Raw genomic sequence first — 16971 nt, forward strand, 5'->3', positions numbered from 1 at the left:
AAAGTAAAAAAAAAAAAAAAAAAAAAAAAAAAAAAATAGGGAAACGGTGCGGTATATATACTAATTTTTTGTTTACTTCTAATGTCAAAATCATCAGGTACACTTTTTGGGCTTATTTCTTTTTTGATTTATCTTCCGCGTTTTTCATTTGTGGGGTTTTTTTTTCCTAAACGAGTATATCGCTCAATGCCCTCCCTCACGTGTCTCACTTTAAAAAAAGTGGTTAGCAAAAAAAAAAAAAAAAAAATATGCGCCAGGTGTTTGTCCCTGTATTTTTTTCTTTTCTGTTCACATTTGAACGTAATGACGAAAAAAAGGGTTCATTCTCCTCCATTCCGGTTACCCAGCAACAAGATTGTGTTTGAAAACGTTTACTGCAATGGGTTTCACGCTCTGAAGCAGTTCGAAATAGAGAATTTGACTCCCCAAACAATCGTGATAGGACTCGACTCAACCTTAAAAGACCAAATCGCATTTCAAATTGAAAATGAAAATATCAAGGATTTAGATTTAATTACAAAAAACATGGCTACAAATACTGCAGCTTGGGCCACTTTTTCTGTAGCTACACCGCAATTTAACCAGGTGTTTAATTACGTCAATCACACAGATACAATCCATCTTCCACCGAATCAAAAGTGTATTTTTGTGCTTGCTTTCCTCCCGCTCATCCAAAATACTTGCACCTTTACAGAAATCACTGGCTCTGTTTTATTTACATCTAATACTTATACATTAAGTGCGGATTTCTATGCAACTGCTTGTCAGTCTATTCTCGCTGCGGATGAATTGGATAGCGGTCTCATATTCGAAGATAGTCTGGTGGGAGAAAGCTATATCAAGGACATCACCATACGTAATCAATCTGCTATCGATCTCCACTGGAGATTAAACACATTAGATTTGATGTTTGTAAAGAATAAATCTTTATCAGTATCTAATCCAGTGTTTGATTGGTTACAATTTGTTGATGCATCATCCTTTATCACATTAGATAATGACGATTTAAATCCAATCTTGCCCTTCTCGCATTACACATTTCGAGTCATATTTACTCCCAAGGATATCGGCAAATTCAATTATGACCTTCAAATTGAAAACACAAATGATGTTCGAAATATAATTCAGACCAAGATTCATGCAACCATGAGAACTATCATGCACAAAGATACATTAGTCGTTACCAGTGGAAATATGCTTGATTTTGGGGATTGTATCTCGGGATCTTGGACAACACAACACATCGTCTTGAAAAACATTAGCGAATCTTCCATTGATATTCATTTTGTTACTGATGATAATATTGAGCTTGGCTTTAATATTGTTGCAAAACCAGATATGCAATTTCTATCTTCTGAATCAAGTGTTCCTCCTGATGGTCATTCTACTTTATCAACTGATGCTTCATTCACTCGTCCTGAATCTCCAACCACATCTCATGAAACAGTTGGCTCTATTGAAGAATATTCGTCTATCCATTCCTTTGCCTCCACAGGTAGATTTATACATATTTCCCTGTTTAAATATGTATAAAACTAAACACATTGTTAATTCTCACAGATGGTGATAATATGAACATGCTAGCTGCATTTAACGAGCTGTACTCAATCAACACCATTTCCACCACTACTGTTGCTTCAAGTAGGCAAATTACATTTTCGACTATAGAACAATGTAATGACAAAATTGAAGATATGCTGCTGAAACCAGGTGTTGAGCAAACTATTAGCGTATCCTATCGACCCCTCAAAGATGCTCCCTCCAGTGTGAATGCAGGCCAATTTCAACGACAGAACTTTAACATTGTTTTGGAATACCGGCCTAATAAATCCGCTAAACCAAAAGAGCTTAAACTGATTCAATGTAAAGCCAAAACATGTACCTCATTTGTTAAAGTCACACCGCAGGTGATTGATTTCGGAGACACCGATGTTGGCACACAAAAATCAATACCAGTCAAAATCATCAACCAATCGGATATTTGCGCTCATGTCGAATTAGTCTTTGAGTCCAAGGTACTGAACTGTACTCAAGGCGAACTACTTATCAAACCCAAAAGTACGGTCGATTTGAAATTAGATATTTATCCGCGTAAAGTCAACCATGCTTACAAATGGCAGATCACCCTGATGAATTATTTGAACCGTGACAATGATCAGATTATAGAAGTCTCGAGTACAAATGTTGATAAACATAGAGTCACTTTTCATTCATTGTTTTATCGAATTCTGACACCTACAGGAGCAAATTTTCTGGACTTTGGTCCCATCGCTTTGAACTCTCCCGCTATAAGAACCTGCACATTGGTAAATATTAGAGATGCTTCTCTGTTATTAGGCATCTTTACTTCCTCTCAGCAAGAGATTATTATTTATACCAAAAAGAAAAGAAATCATTCCAGAAAAACATCAGCTAATCCTTCTGATAATCAAAAGATTGATTCTACACCTTCTGTAACAGGTAAACAGAACAAATACTTTACAACCTAGTTTATTTACTCTCCTCCATTCTTTTTTCATCTTCTAATTATAGATACAATCGTAACTGAAAACCATCGTACGCGGATGACACATACTCAATACCATGCAACAGCTTACTTAGATCTTGCAACAGCTCCACAAGGGCATATTTCATCTATAAAGTATAAGCGCAAAATAGCGAGACATATGGCTTCTAGTAAAGGCAGGCTTCAAAATAAGCTCAGTGTAAATAAGGACGATGATACAACAACAGTATCATCCATATCAAACAAAAGTCACAAGATACCAACATCAGAAGCAGCAATAATAACAACAGCAGCAGCAGGAGCAGCAGCATTGATAGAAAAAACATCACAACAACAGTGTAAGCGTTACAAAAAAAAGAAACAACATCAACAACAGGCGTGCGTGGGAATCACAGGCACAACAGCGCAGTTAAAAAAAGCTAGAAAAAAGATTATAGATTGGCCAGATATAGCAGGAAAAACGCGTGTACCATTAGATGATTTGATATCGATTCTTGAATATGGCTCATTGTCTAGAACCCCATTGTTTGCAAGGCAACCATTGGAGGAACAGTTTGTTCGATATCAACTTGCCTGGAGAACAGAGTTAAATCGTTTGATTCAAAAAGGTGAACTGGTACCTACTTCTCTTTTGCAATTAAACCCAAACGAGGAAGAAGATATCATCATTGTATATACACCCATAAGTAGTCAGTCATTGACTTCCAAGAATGATGCTTCCGTCTCCTTTTGCTTACTTGATTTTGATCAATCAGCTATCCAAACTTCGGATGAGGATGATGATATACAACACCGAAGGAGATATAATGGCCTGATGCCCGTCTTACGTAAGGTAATCATTCGAGCCCAAGTCTGCAAGTCTTCCATGGAACTGGGTCAGAAAAATATTAATTTTGGCATAGTGGATCGTGGAGATAGGCACCACAAAACAATTGTATTACATAATAAATCTGAGACACCATTACTTTACACCATCAAAAAATCTGGATCGATTGCATCAGGCGATATTCATCTAGGGGTTGGACGGCACGGTGTGGTTCGATCGTTTGGTAAACGAGAAATTGAATTTATCTTTATACCCACTTTACCTGGGTCTTTTATGGAACAGTTAGAAGTGATTAATATAAGAGACAAGGAAGATAAAAATACAATCTCACTCAAGGCAATGGTACGCAGGCCAGAATCATTTACAATCAAATCATCCGAGCTTATTTTCAATTCTTGCACAAGTTGTAATGTAAAGGAAACAATTATTGTAACAAATACAAGTAAGCAGTCTAGAATGTTTGAAATTCGAATAGATGCGGACGATGTACTACAACCACAACAATTATTTACATTTGAATTTTTTATTGATCATGAACATCAACAAAGTGAAGGCTTGTTGTTGTCCAAGGAAGAGGAAGAAGAGATTGAAAATTTGGAACAGAAATTAAAGATTGCGGTGCGAAAGGACCAACCCGAAAAAGTTCAGAAATACAGAAGGAAATTAATCAAGCTTAAAAAGCAAGAGGAGGAAGATCTATTCAGCATGTCGTCCGAAGAGGAGGAAGAAGGATTTGTGGTGAAACATGACGATAGAAATATCACTGAGGAGGATAGTATTTTGTTTAACTTGGACTCAAATGCGTCTAAAAGTATTTCTGTTTGTTTCAAGGCAAAAACAAATATTGAGGGACAAATATTAAAACAAATAAATACGATTCTTGGCGGGCGCATTCTGATCTATGAACACAAGAACGTTGATACCCGAAAATTTATTGCTTTTTCTGTAAATCCCTGTACAGATCACGAATCGTGCTTACCTTAAAATGGCACATATGATGCTCAGACACTTTTCCTTCTACAAACTGCTCTGGAGGAAAATTCGTTTCATCCAATTAGAAGCCTACCCTCTGATAGATAATTCTTTTACTGCTTTCCCACCCATCCGTATTATAAATTCGCAATAAATATTTATCATGTCGACATTTTTAGCTTTTCTCCTTCGAATTTTAGTGAGCGCCAATCCATTTTCTCTTGTTGTAACAAGCATTTGTTTACACATTCTCCTCCTACCCCCTTTTCTGACGATATAACAGTCAGGCCTTCAGGTACTTTTGTCTAATTATGCATTAGGTTTAAATTTAATAAAATATAAGTCACGCTTAAATAACGAAAAAAAACAACATTCGTGGGTGAAACCCGGCTGCATGTATGTAATTGGAAAGGATCAATTGTTAAAAAAGACCATCCGCTATTTACTTATGTTATTTGAATGCTTACGGTTACACATAATTTGAGGTCTATGCGCAATCAGTCATCATCCATAAGACCATGTTTTTAAAAAAACCCATTATTCAACATCATCTACGTGACAAATTGCCAGATTGTTTTAAGTTACGATTGCCTGGTAATAATCTGCTAGCAGTAAATTAGTCCCGGTAGCATTTACAGCAAAATGGGGTAATGTTCTTACTATAATTATGCGAGAGTCGTGTAAAACAAATGAACTTTTCTGGCTGGCTTAATGTTAAAAAACTAACGTTTGTAAAGTATATTATAAAAATGTTTACTCCTTTCACTTTTGGGGGTTTAAAGCACTTAGATCAAAGTTTTGTCAATAGGAGTTAAAGATATACCGTGCGCGTGCGCGCGGGGTAGAAGAGTGTGGATGGTGTTTTACAGTTGAATCTCTGGCTAATTTTTTTAAAACGGGTCGATACAAGGGCGATTTTTTTTTTTGCTAAAAAATGGGCCCGTCCTTTGTCTCGTCAAAATAAAGATCCTTCCAAGATGAATTGTCCTATAAGATTTTTAGAGGTTTGACAAATGCCGACTAACTTCATTTAACAACTGCTTGGATGATAGAATATTAGCATATTTACTTGGAGCAGACTTACTTTCAATTCAGTAACTATATTGAAGATGTTTAGAGTACTTTTACAAACATTACTGTATCATAATTATTTACACTGAATAAACTGATTATTTATGTCTTATTATCCATATCTGTCATGTCTTTTCCGTAGTCTCTCTTCGGTTAACCCCATCATTTTTTTATTAGGTTACGTTGATTCCGTAGTAAAACTTAGTTTGAAAAACTTGTTTTGTGGAATATTGTGGAAATCGATTATAAACTCTAAAGATAATCCTGTGAAAAAATAACGATAACAATTACATTTCCACTAGAATATATCAGAACAGTGAAGCAAACAAAATGTTTTTCTCATATACTTTACACTTGATACACAAAAGAAGAAAAGAAAAGTAAAGCTAATGTGGATAGGCAAAATCTACTACGCAATTTAACATGTTACACGGCACATCTGAGATATATGCGCGTGTGAACCAAAATGCGTAGTAAATTTTCCCTTCGATCAATATGTATAAAGTCAAAAGCTTTCTTTGCTCACTACTATATATTATATTTCATGCATGATTCAAATCTCGGTTGAAGTAGCTTATTGCCTTGTCATGTATGCTACTAGGATATTGCTTTAAGTGCTAGTTTAAAGTTGTGTATGTTATTAGGCTGTGGGTTGCGAGGCAGCTAATTGTTTATGCTAATCAACGTGTAAGATCATTTTGTGCACTGTTACATTTAAGATTCTAAATTTATATAAATCAGATGTTAATTAATTCTTCTTTTTATTATTGACATTTAACAATATCTTTTCAGCTATATGGAAAAAATAACTCTTTATTACTTTGACAATGGCAACAGTGGTAAAGTTCATGTGCTTGCCATGCTTAAATCTTTTCTAATTTTTATTCATCAGTTCCCCGCGGTCGCGGTGAAAATGTCAAACTAATGCTCGAAGATGCAGGATTAAATCATGAATATGTTCGTTTGGCTAAAGGCGAAGCATGGGGAATTAAGAAAGCCCAGCTCCTTAAAGATGGCTATATATCTCCTACTCTGCCGTATATTGAGATAAATGGTAGTAGATTTGGGAAAACCGCACCAATTATGCGTTATATTTCTGCAAAGCTGGATAACAAATACAATGGATCAAACGCTGAAGAAAATCATTTTTTGGAGTACGTCACAGAGATAACTGAATGTTGGTTTGATTGTGTTAAAAATGCTTTCTTTGGAGATGATGTAAGTAAATTATACGTAATAATGGATGGGTATTTATAAAATAATACCGCTATAATATAGGAGAAAAAAGCTGAACACAGGGTAACATCAACACCCAAGTATATCGACCTATTCGAAAAACTATACACTACATATACAGGACCTTACCTTATAGGAGAAAAAGTAAGTGAGTTAGTTTCGAATGTAAGCTATGCATTTTTAATTTTCTATTCTCATTCAAGATTACATACGTGGATTTTTTGGTTTACCATCTTCTTGATGACGATTTCGCTCTCAACCGTTTGAGTGGATCCCCAAATCTTGCCAAGTTTGTACAATCTTTCGAACAACGCCCTAACATGAAGAATTACTTGGCTTCGTTGACTGTATAAATATATAAAATTAAGAAAAAGACCTAGTTATTTTTTATTAAAATTGTAATCATCTATTATGCAGTGTATTATTTTCTAAATCTAAACCAAAACATCTCGCCCATTGGTCATCAGGGACCAAAGATCCAAAGAGTTTTTTCATTTCTTGACCCAAATTTTCCAATTCGATGATAATACTTTCCATCATAATTACATACGCGTAGTATACCATGTAGCACTCATCTTTTACAGCGTCACCGTTTGCAACGTTGTTGTTCTTTTTTAAATCTGCTGTGATTTTGGGTAGCTGTTGTAATTTTATCATCAATAGTTCTCTCGTTTTTTCTGCAGGTGGTAAATAAGGCGGTAAGGGTGTCTTCAGTTGCAAAGCAGAAGCCAATAGATAGAAATAAAGTAAAACGCTTCCCGCCATCTCCATCAATTCTCGACTTGCGGGCAACATTAGGTCTCTTCTTACTTGTGTTGCCCACACATCCTTTAAAATTACAATACGAATCGATAAAAATTTGTCCAAAATATTTTGACACGATGTTAACATGGCTTCATATGTTTTTGCCGGGAACGGACCCTTAAGACGTGGCTCATCCGGAGCATACACCAATAATCCCTGCAGTTCAACCAGAGTAACCTGTAACTCGAGTTCCACATGCTGAAATTGAATTGATCGTGCTTCATTTCGTCTTGCCAAGGCTTCAAGTTCTTCAACTGATGTGACTATTCTATTTGGAGCCTCTTCCACTTTTGTATTGGAAATAACTCTTTTCACCATGTGACTGTAGTTGTTTTCTTGAGTATCACGAGTTTCACTTATTGGTGGGTTGTTATATTCTGAATATTCAGATACTAGTTGTTTATAAAGCCATGAAAGTCTAATAAGCAAATCCGATAATCCTTTACGCATTTCTTTTCTTGCTTCGAAAGGCCAAATATATGCAGTAACAACAAGTCCAATTAATACACCAGCAGAAACAGTTGCACACCTCATAAAAGCTAGCTCAACAACATCAATGACTACGTCCTCGTTGATATGATTATACATAAAAGGGACGACCAGGTTGTATGACAATAAAGAGAACATACCAAATCTACCATGTTTATGATTCAAAATCATCCAAAAACAAGGGATAGAGAACGCCCATGACATAAATAGTAAAAGCGGACCTTGGTGAGGTAAGAACAAGTAGAAAAGAACCGCAATAATAGATCCTAGCATTGTGGCGAGGACACGCAAAACTGCTACTTGATTTGTTCCGCCCACTGTAGGCGACATAACAGCCATAACTGTAATTAAAGTCCAGTCCATCTTCCAAGCCAGAAAATACTCTCTAGTTGCTGGTATAAATGCCATCACAGTAATAGCTAATGCAATCAGCGTCGATTTCAGTGCATATCGAACTGTGTGTGTTCTGAACCAGGAGAAAAAACCCCAAAGACTTAAGAAGAACCTTCTAATTTTAGTCTTGGGTTTGGGTGTATGGAGTGTGTTGAATGTGTTATTGTTATTAGGTACAAAAGAATCAATAGAGCTTTTTTTCGTAATAACTGGTGTAGTTGGCTTGTCATTGTTTATGATATTCTCTTCGCCATTTTCTTTTGGATAATAAGGTTTGGTATAGAAGCAACAGCACAAACACCAGACTAAGGCTATAGAGTTAGGGATGATATATGAATGAATAAAGAATTATGTCATGCAACTTACATGGTGAAATTAAATATCTTTTGATCCATGTCCAAATGCCGCCTTTGTTTCGTTGCTCTTCATCATACTCATATACGGATTTTACACATTCTACTAACACCATAAGCTCTTTGGCAAATTCCAGTAGACAAAATACAAAAAAGTAAACCAGAAATACATCCTCAGCAGGAAACTGTTTCATTAAATGTGACTGTAACTCCTGGGGATCAATCGGCAAGCTTTGTTCTGATCTCCTCTTTTTCTTATTGCCACTCTTCATTTTACGACGATACATCCGAGTTAATGCGAGTTGCTGAGACTCTTCAAAAAGTGATATTGCCATCGCCAAGTTTTGTCTCAACAAATTGAATGGAGGTGTCTTATCCGTAGTCGAGCTTGTAAATCGAGATTCCAAATGGACGACTGTTTGCTTGCAAGTATAAGCGAGCGATTTCATTGGCGGACTTACTGTTTTTATAAATTGCACCAGTGCGCCTTCCTCATTCTCGTTTTGATCTTGTTCAATATGATAATAGCCATCCTTAGGCTTTTTATCTGTGGCGTTTAAACTTTGGTCTTCCTCTTCTACATCATCCTCATCAGAACCATGTAAAGATCCGGTTGACCGATGTTCCTTTTTCAATTCATATTCCATCCTCTTTCTCTGATCACCAGCCTTGATGTTGTATACCTTTTTCTTTTTCACAATTTTTGGCATGTTCTCTTCGCTTGTTTCAATTGATCCGTACCCTTTCTTTTTGTTATCTGTGGCTTTCATTACTTCAAATTGTAAACCACAACTACTACGAAGACCTCCAATATGTTGTGCAAGCCTTTGTAGACTAGAAACAATTGAGTCATATCCTTCAGCATGCTTCCATATATCCAGATTGTAGTATTCACGTTTAGCATCAGCCAAGGATGCTTTTAGAGAAATGAAGCTAGTGCGATGTGAATTAATCGCAGTGTGTAAATGTTCGTTGGCAGTAAATTCCGGTAAATCCGAATCGAGTAAAAACGTTTTTGTAAGCAACTTAACTAAAATCCGAACAGCAATCAACGTATCATTGATATCGGTTCTTCAAGGAAAAAAATAAAATAATGGTGAGCATTACAAACATGACCGGTTTAATAACTCACTTTAATTTTTTAGTGGCTGTCATTGGCCAGATAAACCAACATACAAAAGCGGAAATAGCAGTGCCAATTGTGACGATAGAAAACATTTCTTCAATATAAGTCGGATCGAAATCAGAAGGTATAACAGAACCTTCTCTTACGAGAACTGGAAATATAATCATGAAATACAAACCACAACCTATAAATAGACGTTAATATTTAATTAACTCGGTACAGCTTCTCTTTTTAATTACCTGTTCCTATGGAAGGCTTATTATAGTGTGCCTTAATGAAGGATAGAGCAAAAGTGCTACCAGCTAACCAAAATCCAAGTGTAACACAGCAGGATGTAACGTAATACTCTTCGGACCTCAAATAAATTGCAATGACCATACTTAATAAAGACAGCAAGAGAGCACAAACCGTATAAAGAAGACCATACCCTGCTGCCTCAACCATACCTCCTACCGTTTTTGAGGGGTTAAAAAATACGGTGACGGTTGCTATTACATGACTTGACAATCTTGCAGTTCCGAGCATTTGGTTTAAAACCGGAACAAATGTAAAAAGAGACCCCAAAAGATATGCAAAGCTGCATTTTAGAACCATTTTTTGCTTGTAGGACAGGGTGAATACATGACGTTTTATCCACATGAAAATTGAAATGAAAATAGAAGAGATGCAATTTCTTTCTTGCGAATGTTGCTCATATTTCCTCCTTCTCTTCCTACTATTAGAGAGATTGTCTGTATTGTCATCGCTAGTCTCGCCATAATCATTGGGCTGAAGATCTTGAATAATCATTTTTGGATCAGAGGAAGTTACAGTCGTTAGCAAAAGTCCTCTCCTTTCCTCTTCTAACAAATGAGCATAAAATCTTAAAAGAATATTGATGAGTTAATTAAAAAATACATATATATTCTATTCTTACTCTTCTGCCTGGCTTCTACTAGCTGATTTGTGTTGACTAGGATCATCTTCGTTATTTTGGTAGTAAAAATGGTTGTAGTTTCCTTTGAATTTCTTTTTATTAAATTCCAGCGGAGTTGAGATCGGCATAGTAGATAATGAAACAGATCGTTTTTGTAAAGTGCCATCATCCAGGACAACTCCATAATCTTCATTATAATATTCGTTCATGTATGATCCGGATGGGGATCTTGATATTGCAGCACTACCCAAGGAGCCATAATAAAAATAATTGTTGAACATACTGTTGCTGGTATAACTATGTGATAATGACGTGGGGTGAATCATCATACTATTATTTGTAGTGGTGGTTGACAGACCATTGGGATATCCCATCACAAAATCATTCGTTGTTGACGAGGAGTTTGTGGAGACCATTTTGGGTCTATAGTAATGTTTCTGCTGTCCGATTGTGTTATTTATTTTATTCGATGACGAGCCTTCCTCATCCACCACAAATAACGTTGACTCAAATGCCTTTTTAGCAATTCCTGGATCGTCTAGTAAGTGATCATCTTCCTCATAATCTCCTGTTGCTGTATGAAATGATTGTACAGAAAATGCACTTTTACATGATGTGGATGGAATGGGGTTTATCAGAGAATTTTTACTGCGTGAAGGTGTGGGTGTTGGCGTAAAATAACTATCGCCGTTGGATGATGGTGTTGAACACGAGGTACTTATATTTGGTGACAAATATCTGGTAAAAGTTGTGTTCAGTATCGTCTCATTATTCTTATTTTTTGCCAGTGGCATGTTTTTTAGATGTATTAGTAGCAAAAAAACTAAAGAAAGAGAAAAGGGGGAAATTTAAAAGTGGAAATTTGACGGTATTTATTTGTATCTGTGCATGGCGTATTAATCGTTTTCTCGTAGTTACACGCCTCCTTTATTCTATGTCCCAAGATGCTGATATTTTAGGATTAGACATCTGCAGCTTGCCATTGTAGTTTCAAAAAGACGAGATCGTTCCTATGGTTGTTGAAACCTTTTTTAAATAAGGAGAAACACGATAATCATCCCTTGATTTCTGATAAAGCATGATCACAAGTAATAAAAAGATTAAAAAGGGTTTTTTCCTCCCACATTTGATATTTGTTGACTGTTTGTGAACCTATTAAATAAGTGACGTTATTTTGCCTCAAACTATAGTGTCACAACATAGAATACAATTGACTAAGTCCATCATTTAACATCAACAGTAACGTAGATAAGTTGTCAAGTCTGAAGAATTCCGCGGACCGAACCAAACAATCATCTTCCAAAGGGAAAATGTATGGCAAAATTGTCTTATATGATATCATTAACAGACATGAGGCACATAATTTGCAAATGAACGTGAAACATAATTTGGGTTCTGTAACCTAACTAAGGTTTAGAAAAAACCGGTAGTGTAACCATACGTGAGATTTTTCTTTTTCCCTCATTCCAGTGGCCATGACAATGAAGGGATATTAAAGCAATTTCGCTACATCCAAAATCACAGGAAATTAACCTGTGTCTTTAAGATATATAATACAGCGGCATAAATTTAACAGTGGTTGACTTATAAAAGGGCAAAGTCCTTCATGTTCATATTGGCGCTATGCTACACAACAAAAGCCGCTTGATCGGTTTTTCAGACTACTAAAAATAAAAATCTCTTAAAATTATTTAAGCTACCCGGCATTTGTGAGGACGTTAAAGAGACTTGATAGCGGGTGTTGGATTACATTAAAGGCTCGATTTTACCAGCAGTGTTATCATATTAAATCTTTTAGCGTTCATTTTTTTTTTTTTTTTGTTAAATAAGACATCGCATTGAAAAAAAATCTCTTTTGCCCAATAACGACAACAAAACTAAATTCATCCTATGTCAAGCGACGAACGAACCATAAAAGAGATATACGCATCAATCATTGGGGAAGTTACTGCAACAACTTTTAGAGGAAGGAATAAGTACTTTGGTAAAATTGTCAGAAAGTTGTTAGGAGTAATCTTCCCTGGTGAAGCAGGTCCTCTTACTATGTCTCCACACACTCGTAGAATAGCTCTATCGATTGATACTTCTCTCACCAACAATCTGTCGAATATAATTATACGTGCTCTTTCTTCTAGTGACTTCACTGCTCCCAAAGCCATGGAGATCATCTGTTACGATATCCACGATGTATCAGAAGAAATTGTTCAACAATATATTGATGACATCGATTTAATAATAGCAAAAAATGAAGAATATGAAAAACAAAAGCGCCTGATTTCAGCGAATATTATGCTCAACACAATTGATCATATTGCTCGGGCCCTTAATGATGCTGTATTACAATTCTATGAGACTAACTATATTCAAGATGAACGTTTTCCTTCAGGCTGTGATGATTCTGCATACGCTTTTATCTCTAATTTCACAGACGACATGTTTCAAGAGTATTTCAAGCATCATTATGATCCCACTGTAATGGCAAACATAGATATTGACAATGAGCCAAACTTTAGTGACGAAGAAGCCTGATTTGCACGTATGCGAGTAAAGAGGATGGGGATAGGAAGAGTATAGTTGATAACTATTCAAGGGCTGTTATATACACTTTTTTTTATTCTTTTTATTTTCCAGAATTGATAAATAAACGACACACTTCAAGATTTTAAATTTTTACTCTTTTTATATTTATATATATACATGTGAGTATATATATATATAAGGTGTATGATTTAGATGCCATAACGTTCTTGTAAGGGAGCTCTTACTTCTTGTGGCATTGATGTCAAACCTTGTTGCCATTGAGCTTCGCCAAACATGTTTTTATATCCCAATAAAATCTGTGTCAAATCATGATTAATTGCGCGTGTAAATGACATACATATATATATTAAAAAACTTACATTGCCGAAAGCTTCATGTAAAGCGGGAGAGACGTTTTGATAATTGGCGACAGCAGTGCAAAAAGCGGGGAATTCTTTGACGGCACCTTGGGGGTTTGCCTTAATCATCTCACACAAACCACTGAATGCGGAGGATTTTTCATCATTATCACGAATAGGAGTAAGGGCAGTCAACCAAGGCTGGATAAATAACTCAAGGTGAGGAGCAACTAAGGCAGGACAGACAAGACCGATGCGACCAATGGTAATTGCGACATTTTCCAAAAGCGTACGTTGGATTTGGGGATTGACCATAAGAGGGAACAAGCGTTGCAATAAGGGATCGACATAATCTCTGATTTCAGCACCCCATTTAAGCGCAATTTCACCAGCAGCCCACGTAGCATTGTTACATACAGACAAGTGTTCGGCTTGAGGTTCGATTTGTTGAAGAAGGAGAGGCATGAATTGAGGAACTACGGCACGAATATGTTCAAAGCAAGAGATAGCAAGATCACCTAATAAAGCATATGTGGATTGACGCACCTCAGCGACTTCATCTTGAATACAAAGAGATAAAAGTTGAACAACAGGAGGATTAGTGCTGGCAACCAAAGGTTCGGCGTCGGTGTTAAGAGCCTGGACGATACCGGAAAGTAAATCTAAAGCAACAATCATAAAGTCCTTATCAGGCTGTTCCAAAGAAGGGTTCATAGCACACAAACGACATTCTTCTAATGTCTTGCACACAAGGATAACGCATCGAGTGTAAACAGGTTCGGCAAAAGGCTTGAATCCCTTACCAAGAGCAGTGGTAACAGATGAAAGACACTATATACATAAAAGGATGTTAGTCTTCTTCTTGTTTCTCTCCTTAATGCATAATAACAAACCTCTAACAAGGGGAACAAGTCAGTACTGTCATCTGAGATTTCTTGCCATTTGCTGATAAGAGGAGGCATGATGACATCAATATATTGAGGGTTATTCAAAGTCTCACCAACCACATCGGCTAAAGTACCAACGGTATCGTAGAGGAGCAATAAGTTTCTGTGTTGGTATTTCGTGAAGGCAGTACAAAGAGTACTAAGAATAGGTTGAAGATAAGGGATTAAATCAGCAGCGGCTTCTTCCTCGAGCAAAGCAAAGGACGAACAAGCAGCTTCTTGAACACGCTTATTGTTATCTAAAATACGTTGCAACAAAATCTGAGTGAGGGGCTCAAGAAGGTGTTGACGAGCTTCGGGGCTTTGTCTAGCGGTTTGAACAATCCAACCACAATATCTACCAAGAGTCCAACATGTAATAGATCTAACGAGAGGTTTGGGATCATTCAAGTTGTTGAGCAAGTAAGGCACAAGCTCAGGAAGATGAGGAGCAATTTCTTGCATACCACCTTCAGCAGCAGCACCAAGAGCCAAAATACCACACTCTCTGTGAAGCCAGTCACCACTTTCCAATTCGTTCTTAAGGAGAGGAATTAAGATGTGAATCACTTCAGTTTCGAAAGAGGTACATAACACATCAAGAGTAGCAGCACTACACTTTCTCAAATTCCATTCACCATAAAATTCGTCGTCTTCAAAGTCCTCATAATCTTCATCATCCTCATCATCGTCAACATCGGAATCATCATCGTCAAGCAAACTCTTCTTCTTTTCGGCAGTTTCCTCTTCCTTGTTGATAAGTTCGTTTTCAACAACACTTGCCTTGTGGAAACGGGGCTTAATATCTTGCTCATCATCAGCAATATGGGCATCGTCCTCATCGCCACCAAGAGTCATAAGATCAACATCGGAATAGACCATACCCTTAAGTAAAACAGGCACGACCTTTTGAAGGAAAGGACGAAGGTTATCGCGAAGTTCGTCTTGCTCTGCAAACACAAGCCAAAATTCACAGGCTTCAAGAGCAAGTTCACTATCATCATTTTGAGTACAGAAAAGCATATAATCGACTAAATCGGGCATGTGAGGTAAAAGAACAGTAGGGCACACTTCTAAAAGACCCACAAGAGCTTGACAAACAGCCTTACGAACTTCAACATCATCATCAGTGGCTCTCTTGAAAAGGGCAACCAAAAAATCGGTAATTCTAGTCATCAAAGGTTCTGAGCGAAGGTTGATAAATTGTGCAGTACAGCTAATTGCATTCAAACGGATCTTGGGGTTAGGATGATCAAAGAATGCGATAAACTTTGGAATCATATATTCTAAGGGCTGAACACCGTTAATGACACTATCGAGATCGCGAGCGGAATCTTCACAAATCTTTGCAAATGTACCAAACGCGTTCTATGCGACAAAATCCATATATAGAATTAATAATAGTCCACAAACGCATACACACACATATATATATACACTTTTTAGTTAACAAAATTTACCTCGACCAAAACAGGATTAGGGTCATCCAATTTTGCTAATAAAACTTGAAGAACTTGAGGCCAGTTTTGAATATTACCACGGGCAACGATAGCAGCGATAACTAAACTGACAGGCTTACCGACTTTACTATCGCCAATATGGAGGAGACAGCATTCCTTAACATATTCAATGACTTCGGGGGCGATAGTAGGGAAGTGAGATCTAATGTTATTCTTGAGAGTTAATCCTGCAACAGAACGAATGTATTGATCTTCTTGAGGCATTTGAGTTAAAATATAAACTAAATAGTTATTGTAGTCAGGGATTTTGTTAAAATATTCGAGTCTCTAAATAAGAGCATTAGTATGTTGTGCTTTATCGTATAAACCAAAGGCATTTACTTCTTGAACATTGTGGCCGTCTGCAGTAGGATTGATAGCTTCACGTAAGAGTTGCAACAAATCCGAAAGACCTTGGGGTGAAGGTTGCCAGGTACTCATTTTATGTAGTGTAAAAGGTCTAAAAGAAAACAACTTTTAAAAAGAAAGGACTTTGTAACTTTTATTTCTCATCTTGAAAAAAAAAAAAAAAAAAAAAAAACTTTTTTCCACTTACTATTTATATATAAAAAAAAAGTTTATGAAGGGAAATGTTTACTGTTTTTCGAATTTTACTGTGGTTTCTGGATATAACTACTTTTTATGAAAGAAAATGTCGAAAAAATGCACTTCTTAATATTTTTGTTTGCTTTATCAAATAACAAAAAAAAAAAAAAAAAAAAAAAAAAAAATTATAGAGGTCTACCAGCTTCGTGACGTAGGAAGATGTCTGTAGTGCGCCGTAAAGCTTGTAGCAGTCAACTAAATAAAATTTTTCTGTGCCGTGGTGGCTGAGTTCTTAAAAAGTCGACTTGCCTGGCTTACATAAAAAATCTATTTTTGCTATTTGGTGCTGTCTTGATGATCCGTGATTTTTATTTTAGGAGTTATTCTTATTTCGTAACGTTTGTGATACAGAAATTAGAGAAAAACAAT

The 16971-nt window shown here is 36.4% G+C and overlaps 5 protein-coding genes across 5 annotated transcripts; 3 read left to right on the plus strand and 2 right to left on the minus strand.

Annotated features, from left to right (window-relative positions):
- Positions 1-303: 303 nt before the first annotated feature.
- EV154DRAFT_561808 (uncharacterized protein) lies at positions 304-4316 on the plus strand (the record flags this gene model as incomplete). The annotated part of the gene is made up of 3 exons (XM_051605696.1): positions 304-1495; positions 1561-2460; positions 2533-4316. 3 exons carry the CDS (start codon positions 304-306, stop codon positions 4314-4316), a joined length of 3876 nt encoding a protein of 1291 aa, XP_051459307.1.
- Positions 4317-5923: 1607 nt separating this feature from the next.
- Positions 5924-6964, plus strand: EV154DRAFT_550294 (glutathione S-transferase; the record flags this gene model as incomplete). Its single annotated transcript, XM_051604919.1, has 5 exons — positions 5924-5964; positions 6168-6214; positions 6268-6593; positions 6654-6755; positions 6815-6964. 5 exons carry the CDS (start codon positions 5924-5926, stop codon positions 6962-6964), a joined length of 666 nt encoding a protein of 221 aa, XP_051459308.1.
- On the minus strand, positions 6964-11517 carry EV154DRAFT_461736 (uncharacterized protein). The gene is made up of 5 exons (XM_051597562.1): positions 10693-11517; positions 10016-10638; positions 9783-9960; positions 8664-9721; positions 6964-8602 (listed from the first exon to the last, which is right to left on the minus strand). Exons 1-5 carry the CDS (start codon positions 11484-11486, stop codon positions 7014-7016), a joined length of 4242 nt encoding a protein of 1413 aa, XP_051459309.1. The 5' UTR covers positions 11487-11517; the 3' UTR covers positions 6964-7013.
- Positions 11518-12496: 979 nt separating this feature from the next.
- On the plus strand, positions 12497-13305 carry EV154DRAFT_503297 (uncharacterized protein). Its single transcript, XM_051600904.1, has one exon. It carries the CDS (start codon positions 12583-12585, stop codon positions 13219-13221), a length of 639 nt encoding a protein of 212 aa, XP_051459310.1. The 5' UTR covers positions 12497-12582; the 3' UTR covers positions 13222-13305.
- EV154DRAFT_503299 (armadillo-type protein) lies at positions 13306-16718 on the minus strand. Its single transcript, XM_051600905.1, has 6 exons — positions 16553-16718; positions 16339-16456; positions 15958-16284; positions 14465-15865; positions 13593-14402; positions 13306-13529 (listed from the first exon to the last, which is right to left on the minus strand). The coding sequence occupies exons 2-6, from the start codon at positions 16435-16437 to the stop codon at positions 13422-13424; spliced, it is 2745 nt and encodes a 914-aa protein (XP_051459311.1). The 5' UTR covers positions 16438-16456; positions 16553-16718; the 3' UTR covers positions 13306-13421.
- Positions 16719-16971: the final 253 nt, after the last annotated feature.

The sequence above is a fragment of the Mucor mucedo genome (genome assembly GCF_025094135.1).
Source record: "Mucor mucedo strain NRRL 3635 chromosome Unknown EV154scaffold_29, whole genome shotgun sequence".
In the NCBI taxonomy this organism is placed as follows: domain Eukaryota; kingdom Fungi; phylum Mucoromycota; class Mucoromycetes; order Mucorales; family Mucoraceae; genus Mucor; species Mucor mucedo.

What these genes read in the sequence shown, in the direction of transcription:
- EV154DRAFT_461736 (XM_051597562.1), bottom strand. Translation starts at nt 11,486, where the DNA reads ATGCCACTGGCAAAAAATAAGAATAATGAGACGATACTGAACACAACT. An exon ending in TAAGCCTTCCATAGGAACAG is followed by an intron (nt 9,961 to 10,015) that starts GTAATTAAAAAG and finishes GTCTATTTATAG; the next exon opens with GTTGTGGTTTGTATTTCATG. An exon ending in ACAGCCACTAAAAAATTAAA is followed by an intron (nt 9,722 to 9,782) that starts GTGAGTTATTAA and finishes TTTTCCTTGAAG; the next exon opens with AACCGATATCAATGATACGT.
- EV154DRAFT_503297 (XM_051600904.1), top strand. Translation starts at nt 12,583, where the DNA reads ATGTCAAGCGACGAACGAACCATAAAAGAGATATACGCATCAATCATT.
- EV154DRAFT_503299 (XM_051600905.1), bottom strand. Translation starts at nt 16,437, where the DNA reads ATGAGTACCTGGCAACCTTCACCCCAAGGTCTTTCGGATTTGTTGCAA. An exon ending in ACGGCCACAATGTTCAAGAA is followed by an intron (nt 16,285 to 16,338) that starts GTAAATGCCTTT and finishes GCTCTTATTTAG; the next exon opens with AGACTCGAATATTTTAACAA. An exon ending in ACTTGTTCCCCTTGTTAGAG is followed by an intron (nt 14,403 to 14,464) that starts GTTTGTTATTAT and finishes TTATGTATATAG; the next exon opens with TGTCTTTCATCTGTTACCAC.